The sequence below is a fragment of the Cebidichthys violaceus genome, unplaced genomic scaffold (assembly GCF_023349555.1).
Source record: "Cebidichthys violaceus isolate CVI_PGR_0920_01 unplaced genomic scaffold, fCebVio1.0.p SCAF_45, whole genome shotgun sequence".
Taxonomy (NCBI): Eukaryota; Metazoa; Chordata; class Actinopteri; order Perciformes; family Stichaeidae; genus Cebidichthys; species Cebidichthys violaceus.
Genome location: NW_027176650.1, coordinates 1,268,221 through 1,277,308, shown reverse-complemented (window position 1 = coordinate 1,277,308; position 9,088 = coordinate 1,268,221). Strand labels below are relative to the sequence as shown.

General features: G+C 40.9%; 1 protein-coding gene across 1 annotated transcript; it reads right to left on the bottom strand.

Moving 5' to 3' along the window:
• Window positions 1-2,997: 2,997 nt before the first annotated feature.
• LOC137886684 (stonustoxin subunit beta-like) lies at window positions 2,998-9,088 on the bottom strand. The gene is made up of 4 exons (XM_068729241.1): window positions 9,046-9,088; window positions 8,775-8,874; window positions 3,968-5,425; window positions 2,998-3,859 (listed from the first exon to the last, which is right to left on the bottom strand). Exons 2-4 carry the CDS (start codon window positions 8,863-8,865, stop codon window positions 3,297-3,299), a joined length of 2,112 nt encoding a protein of 703 aa, XP_068585342.1. The 5' UTR covers window positions 8,866-8,874; window positions 9,046-9,088; the 3' UTR covers window positions 2,998-3,296.

The following is a 9,088-nucleotide window of genomic DNA, read 5'->3' as shown; positions in this document are numbered from 1 at the left end:
TGATCCACTTTCTTGGTCTTAGTGAGGACTCGAGCTGCAGCGTTCTGAATCAGCTGCAGCTTTCTGACTGACTTTTTACAGAGACATGTGAACACACCGTTACAGTAGTCCAGTCTACTGAAGATAAATGATGTTTTTCCAAATCCTGTTGAGACATAAGTCCTCTACTCCTTGATATATTCTTCAGGTGATAGGAGGCTGATTTTGTAATTGTCTTGATGTGGCTGTTCAGGTTGATGTCTGAATCCATAACTACACCTAGAGTTCTGGCTTGGTTTGTGGTTTTTAGCGCAGTCAACCAGTCCATATTAGTTTACCTACAGATCTTAATTAGTCTAGTTTTGAGTGTATCTTTAGCTCGTTCCAACAACCCTTGTGATTGGGGATGATACACACCCTAACCTTTGCTGGACCCTCAATGACTGACGTATATTCTTCACTACAGAATTGTTGAAGTGCGCGCCCCCCTGGGATCAGGGACCAATAACCAAACTTCGAAATTGGTGTTCATTCAGAATGTCAACAGTCAAAGTACTGTTCCACATTCACAGAGTGAACAATAAAGGTTTGAATACAAACACAGGTCATCACATCCAGCTATTATCACAATACATATTCACAAAATAATCACAGAGGACTGCTCCTTTAAACTATAACAGGATATTTACTCAACAACACTGATTAAAACCATTGTTATTATAAATCAACAAAAATCTATTTTACAACTACAGGCATACCACCTAAAAGCAACAAACAATCGTGTGTGTGTGTGTGTGTGTGTGTGTGTGTGTGTGTGTGTTTGTGGACGTAGTCGCGAAAGTGATTCTAAAACAAAAAAAGACACACCATGAATGTAAAGATCTTACTATAACCAGGGCATTTCTGTGGAACAAATACTTGATTTACATGTTGTAACAGACCATTCACATATGTATACATATATATGTGTATACATGTATAAATATGTATTTGTATAAATATATATGTGTATACGTATATATTGAAAAGGTGTGCAGCCTAGCTGCGTAACCGGTACTCTCTCCCAGTGTGAGTGAAGCACTGGAAGACGGCTTGTTCAGTGACCTCTGACCTTGGTAACGAACGCACCCCCAAAATATACACGCGAGACCGTCTTAGCCTGCTTAGGGAGGCAAAAGCCAGGATAACTTAATACCACTAGCCACTGCCTTTAAAAACGTCGGCCTTCCCGACAGCCGGATATCAACGGATTTAGGTGTGTGTGCAACAGGTGGAGGAGGACTGGAATGGACCCGCTCTAAAAGACCACCGCTGGAGGAGGAACCCCGTGTGGTTGGGAACCTCGCTCGGTTATCAAGGGCAGCTTCAGGACCCTGGCCAATCTAACCCCATTGCTTCCTAATACACAACATCTGATGTCTAAACATTCTAATCACACTGCAACATCACATATGATACATAAGCAGAGCATCAAAAACAATCTGAGCCAACCAAGTTAGTAAATCACAACAATACTGAACAACACCATTTAAACCTTAGCTTGTAGCAGGAATGTCATTCAAATGTCATGTCTAGTTTATTTACTACTGTCAGCCTATCCCAGGAGAAGAGCTCTCTTACCTTTAGGAGGAGACTCGTTCTCTGCACTGGCTCCCTGTAAGAGCTCATCCAGTCTAAGACTCTGGTGCTAGCCTACAGCGCAGTAAAAGGAACAGCTCCTTCCTATCTCCAGATCATGGTGAAGCCTTACACCCCCGCCCGACCACTTCGCTCTGCTGTCTCGGGGCGATCGGTTGCCCCATCGCTCAGAGGTCCCTGCGGCCGATCGACCCGGTCACGGCTGTTTTCTGTCCTGGTTCCTCAATGGTGGAATGAACTCCTCACTGACGTCAGGACAGCAGAGTCGCTGCCCATCTTTCATCAGGATGAAGACTCACCTCTTCAGGAAGTACTACCCTGAGCCTTCCACTCACCACTTATTGTTCATATTAGTTTGTTTCTGCGCTGTACTTTTGCACTGCTTCATGCTCTGCTTCATGCTCTTAGATGTACTTATGACTTCTGGTGACTAGTAGTTCTCTTGAATACCTATGTTGAATACACTTATTGTAAGTCGCTTTGGATAAAAGCGTCTGCTAAATGACTGTAAAGTAAATGTAATGTAATGAGACTATGAAGGCCCCACCAGAGATGAGCAACACTGGACTTTGGTTGGAATGTACAAAATACAAACCAGTTTTATTTGTTTTTTACAATAAGTAAGGTAAAAGCTTACAAAAAATGAATAATACAAAATAAGTAAAAGAAAATACAAAATGTCAGATGTACCAAGCTCAAAAAGAACCAAGTTTCTCAAAGAGCAAGAACCCCCCAGAAGCCTCAATCCCTTGTTGTCTCCTCCTATATATATATATCTATATATATATATATATATATATAGATATATATATATATCTATATATATATACACTTCTCCTTGGTGCTTCTGCAACCTCCGGGTCCATATAAGGTAGACAACAGATCATTCTTAAATCATTGGACAAAACAGTCTTCATAGTCTTATCATTTCTGACAGACTTATTTTTTAGGTTAACTCTTTCCTGCTAACGCTCATCATCATTGAACTGTCCCTAAACAATATGTGATTACATGTAACGAGTATATTGATATCTGAAAATAAAACACTCTTAGCTCGATTATAAAAATAGATCGTAACTCATCATAGACAATGGAAAGTTAAAAGAGGATCAACCATATGCATAAAAAGGTAACACCTTAAAACAGGACTTCCTGTTTGGCTATAGGTCACAGGTGCCATGTTTCATATATGTCAGTTAGGTGTGAAAACCACAATACGCCCAGAAGTTTCCATTGTGTAACCCTAACCCTTATGTCCCAACATAATCACCTTAATAGATTCATTACAACAAGTTATGCAAGTTTTGACATGAGCTTTGAAAGTATATGTCAACACATTTGTTTTGACAAAGCAATAATGATCAGGAATACGAATAGAAATAAAAATGATTCAAACGTGATTTGAAAAGAAAGTTGAAACTGATTGTGAAGCTGTGAAGCAGAAACCAGTTGGAGTTTGTGCATCGAATCAACAAAGAAATGATAAACAGAAAATGACATATGTTGTAACTTTATAAGATCATGTATTTTCCTGCTCTCTCTGGGTTTTGAATACATTTTTTGGAATTTGTGAAACATGTTCAAGTTAACATGGAATGTTACTTTACTGTTTAATCTTTACTTGTAAACCCATCTCTCTATTAACAGACCAAGGATCTAACAAGTCATTGTCATTGCTCCTATTGAACTGGACGCAGGTAGACATAGTTGTTGTCCCTATTAGCCCAGAAGCCAGGGTACACAGGCTCAGTGAATCTGGTTTTAAAGGTGTAGAGGTGGCTCAGTGTGTCAGAGGAGACTTTGTAGAAGGACAGAGTGCCAGCAGGCCAGTTCAAATACACCCCAAGTATTTGGCAGTCAGAGGGAAAACCAGTTTTGTTCACATTACCATTATGAAATGCCTCCAGTGTGTGTTTATTATTTGCTGAAAATTGGCCATAAGCCCATGATATGGTATTTGATCCAAGACTGGCCATTGAACCGCCTCCTTTTCTGTCAAGTCTCTTGTATGTAACAGCTGCATATATAGATTTCTCAGTTCTTAAATCATGATCCCACTCTACCTCCCAGTAATGGCGCCCAGATAACGCCTCTCTGCACAACACCTGAGGATGTGTATCAAACCTCTCTGTGCGATTAGGATAACCCTGACTTCCTGATGTTTTTCTTGCTTTCTTGTTTCCATCAGACAGAATGAGGTTGTTATGTGCAGTGTTTGGGTCCAGGGTGAGATCAAAAGCATCTGATGGAGAGATCAACACAAACTCATTAATTCTGATGGTCAAACAGGTTTCTGGAGGACATTGATTAGTAGAGCGTATTTTTGACTCAAAAGCATGAATATACTTACACCAGATCATATCTCTTCTGTCTTTGATCTCAGAAGGAAGGTCAGGTTTTGAAAAATCTTCACTGACCAGAATGCCCTTTTTGTAATGGTAGATGGTTGCTCCTTTGTATTTCTCATTTGGAATGACTGTGATTAGGAACCTGACCCGCTCGTTGTTCTTCCGTGCTCTGGTAAGGTCACGGAAAGCTTTGGCTTTTTCTCTCATTGTGGTAAAAACTTCATTTGAGGAGAACCACGGGTCTTCATTAGTACTCCCTGTTTTAGTGGAGTCCAAGTAGGTGGCCATCACATCAAGGTAGGTATCACCACTCTTCATGGAGGTGAAAACAAAGCACAGAGCATGATCTACATCTACATCAAGAACCTCTCTGTCCAGCTCGGACTGATTTCGGACGATCTTTGTTCCCTCCATGATATCTACACAGGATCTGATGACATTGATTTCTCTCTCTTTATCATACAGCCACTTGCTGAGTTTTTCTTGACTGAATGGTGACTTGTCTCTGTCGTCAAAGAATTGTTTTAATGAGCTCTCATCTTCTTTACCTTCACGGATGGAGGGGAGTTTCTTTGCCATGGTCTGCTGGAGGTTAGATGCATAGAGGTGACACAATTTTTGGAAAGTTTTGAACTCTTCATGAATATATGGAAAACTCTCCACCACTCCATCTTCCAGAGAATCGTTGCATCTCATTCGTATTTCCCTCAAATCTTCAAGAGCATCCTGCATCTTCCCCACCAGTCCAACGCTGATCCCACTCTTCAGCTCAGCAGCTTCAGGAATCAAATTCTTCAGTGGCATCAGCGAGACCTTCACTGGGACAGCATTCTCTCCTTTTTCTCCCAGTAGCTGTGGAAGTTGTTCACAGGTCTTCACTGCCTCTTCAAATGTTACAGGGATGCTTTTAAGGAGGAAGTCTCCAAAGAATTTGCAGGAGCATTTATTAGTCAGGTCTTTTTCTTCATCAGTCAGCTTGATGCCAGCTTGCGCCTCAATACTAATTGTGGGGATCTTGTTTATCACAGCTTTCATGTTGCCCTGGATGTCTTGAACGCTGTTGGTGTCTAACTTCTGACTGTCAAACACAAAGAAAGAGTTTGCCCCATAAACGATGCCTGTGACTACATGTGTTGCTGAGCTCTTCTTAACAACTTCCATTTGGTTGGCGTCTAAGGTTACAAAGTCACTCATTGACAACTGTTTGAAGTGGGTGGTAGATTTGTACTGACACGTCACTCTGCTCTGATTCTTGAATTTCTTCTCATCATTCAGATACTTGGCAGATCCTTCAATTTCGATCAGTCCACTGAGGAAACTGGCCTTCAGAGAAGCTTCAACATTTAGCAGAGAGGACTTGGATTCAATGGTGTCAGATTCAGTAATTTCAAAATTACTGCTGGATTGAACACTTTCAGTTATCTTCCCTTGTAGAGTTGTAATATCCCACAATGTCAAACCTTTAGAAATTGGAAAACATAAAGCAGGAGGATCATTTTGTGAACATTTTAAAACAGAAAGAAGAAGAATAGGAAGAGGGGAAAAGGAGGAGGTCCAATATTAGTTTGTTTATTTTCTCCAAAAATTAGAAAGCCAAGTAAATCGTGATTGCATTTACTAGTATTAAAGTTTGACAAGTTTTTAGATAGGTTGCTAATTTTACACATTTTACAAGAATAACGACAATTCAATTGTCTTATTTATCACAGGATAATGTATCAGCTACTAATACGGCATGCTTCCCTAATATTGCTAACTAATGAATGTTCACAACTACGTTATGGAATACAAAAGCATTTGCTTATTATTTTAGTGGTGTGTATGGATGTTAAAAAGGTGAGGACTGAATAGTGAAATGATTTCAAAGTCCCTTTAAGCAAAGCTGTAAAAGGCAGATATATAGAGAAATATTTTAAACTCGAAAATGCATTTCCTGCAGAGAATTCGTTGGAATGCTGAAATGAATCAATCGTAAAGAAATTGCTGAAAATACAGAAATGGGAGACCACCTGTCTGAAAAATGTTGAAGGCCAAAAGCATTGAATTGCATTGCTGAAAACCATTCTTGTTGAAATGTCTAACTGGCAGAGCTGGAAGCTAAACTGTATTATCTAAAGAAGCTAAGAGCTGAATTACAATGCAGGAAAAGCTGGAAGCTAAACGATTTTACTGTCAAAGTAAAAGTAGAGAGAGAGAGAGAGAGAGAGAGAGAGAGAGAGAGAGAGAGAGAGAGAGAGAGAGAGAGAGAGAGAGAGAGAGAGAGAGCACAGACAGACAGACAGACAGACAGACAGACAGACAGACACAGAAAGAGAGCGAGAGACAGGGTCACAGAAAGAGACACAGAAAGAGAGCGAGAGACAGGGTCACAGAAGAGACACAGAAAGACAGTGAGAGACACGGTCACAGAAAGAGACACAGAAAGAGAGCGAGAGACAGGGTCACAGAAAGAGACACAGACACAGAAAGAGAGCGAGAGACAGGGTCACAGAAAGAGACACAGACACAGAAAGAGAGCGAGAGACAGGGTCACAGAAAGAGACACAAACACAGAAAGAGAGCGAGAGACAGGGTCACAGAAAGAGACACAGACACAGAAAGAGAGCGAGAGACAGGGTCACAGAAAGAGACACAGAAAGAGAGCGAGAGACAGGGTCACAGAAAGAGACAGACACAGAAAGAGAGCGAGAGACAGGGTCACAGAAAGAGACACAGAAAGAGAGCGAGAGACAGGGTCACAGAAAGAGACAGACACAGAAAGAGAGCGAGAGACAGGGTCACAGAAAGAGACACAGAAAGAGAGCGAGAGACAGGGTCACAGAAAGATACACAGAAAGAGAGCGAGAGACAGGGTCACAGAAAGAGACACAGAAAGAGAGCGAGAGACAGGTTCACAGAAAGAGACACAGAAAGAGAGCGAGAGACAGGGTCACAGAAAGAGACACAGAAAGAGAGCAAGAGACAGGTTCACAGAAAGAGACACAGAAAGAGAGCGAGAGACAGGGTCACAGAAAGAGACACAGAAAGAGAGCAAGAGACAGGGTCACAGAAAGACACACAGAAAGAGAGCGAGAGACAGGGTCACAGAAAGAGACACAGAAAGAGAGCGAGAGACAGGTTCACAGAAAGAGACACAGAAAGAGAGCGAGAGACAGGGTCACAGAAAGAGACACAGAAAGAGAGCAAGAGACAGGGTCACAGAAAGAGACACATAAAGAGACACAGAAAGAGAGCGAGCGACACGGTCACAGAAAGAGACACAGACACAGAAAGAGAGAGAGAGACAGGGTCACAGAAAGAGACACAGACACAGAAAGAGAGCGAGAGACAGGGTCACAGAAAGAGAAACAGACACAGAAAGAGAGCGAGAGACAGTGTCACAGAAAGAGACACAGACACAGAAAGAGAGCGAGAGACAGGGTGACAGAAAGAGACACAGACACAGAAAGAGAGCGAGAGACAGGGTCACAGAAAGAGAAACAGACACAGAAAGAGAGCGAGCGACACGGTCACAGAAAGAGACACAGAAAGAGAGAGAGAGAGTTGTGGTAAAAACACCACCATTATGTTGTGGCTGAAATGATGAGAAGAGACGTAATAGTTGGAGTAGCAACCAGCGGAGACCGTTTATTCCTGTGTGCTAATGTCTGATTTTATACTTTTTGGTGGACTGTACCTTACGTCACAGTCCACCAATCAAATCCATTTGATTGAACCAAAACAAAACACATCTGGACCTCTCATCATATATATATCTACAACATCAGGAGGTCTAACAATCTCTGCCTGAATATCTCCAAGTTGTGTGTGTGTGTGTGTGTCTCTGTGTGTTTATCAACTGCACTAATTAGCTCATACCAAATTTACATTGAGATAAAGCTGTGAAGAACCTGTCAAAGAAATCCTCAAAACCCCCATAACCGTAGCTCCTATTGCTCTGATATTAGAACTGGAGAGGAAGGATCACTTGATGAACAGCTCATGTGAAAATCGTGTCTGTAGTGTAAAAAATGTGGCTTTCGTGGTGATCTAGAAATGTTGTACAGTTGTCTGTGCAAGATGTTCTTGGAGTAAGAATTAACATTGGTCTCTATGGAGCAGATAGTTGGACTTCCTCTCACTTTGAAGCTGTTGTGCCAAATGTGTAAATCTGTTGGATTCCACAATCATATGTCTAGACCAGGACAAGATTAGCTACACTTTCACCAAAACATGATGCATGAAGAGTGAAAATTGTTTGGTTTTTTTCACAAGATTCTGAAGCTCTTCTTCACTTTGGTGATGACATCACACACTCTGAGCTGCGCATTACACACCCATTATAAAGTCAGAAAAAGACGGAAAAAATCATAAAAGTTAAATTGTGACATTTCAAAAAGTGTAAAAGATATCAAAATAATGAATAATACCGAAATAGTTCAACGTTTTGTCAACATTTTAAAGATGGAACGGTGCCTGTAGCTTAAAGTATAGGGAAGAAGAAAGCTTTCAAAGTTTAATAAGTTTAAGAAGTTTACGGATATGAAGATTTTCTCCATAGAGATCCCATTCAAAGAAAAATTGCAAAAAGCTTCATAATTCAAATGGTTTAAAGGTTAGAAACATGAAAGGTCATAGGACCCCTCTCCTGAAAGAGCTGAACATTCTGATATCTGAACGGTTTCTGTAGCTTAATAAATGGAGGAGAAGCGTGCCAAAAAACATACGGAAGAAATATAAGAAGTTGAAGAAGTTTAATAAAGATTCAGATAACATTAGTTGGAATTCTGCTGAATCAGCATTCCAACAATAATGTAATCTCAGACTTACCTGGGATCAGTACATCTTTCCGAGCATCATAGAGCATTCCGAGGGTGAAAGGTCGACCCAGGGCAGCAACGTTGTTGAGATCTGAGGCCATTTCTTCAACCTGATGAGAAAAGTGAGCACACAGCTTTCAATACTTCATTTACATTGTTAAGTATATTGAGTGTTGAGAGTTGAGAGACAAAAAAAGACTGATAGTTTGACACAGACTGGAGTTCAGTTAAACTCTAAATGTACATCTGTTTCTGTCTCTGTGCACCCAGTCTGTCCTCACCTGGTGAAGTTGTGTAGATTGGCTCAGTTGTGTGAGAGTCTTC

Bases quoted from the DNA above. Each gene is read 5' to 3' on its own strand.
- LOC137886684 (XM_068729241.1), bottom strand. From the start codon at position 8,865: ATGGCCTCAGATCTCAACAACGTTGCTGCCCTGGGTCGACCTTTCACC. The intron at 5,426-8,774 runs GTAAGTCTGAGA...CAATTTCTAAAG, and splicing joins GAAAGATGTACTGATCCCAG to GTTTGACATTGTGGGATATT. The intron at 3,860-3,967 runs GTAAGTATATTC...TCTCTCCATCAG, and splicing joins CAGAAGAGATATGATCTGGT to ATGCTTTTGATCTCACCCTG.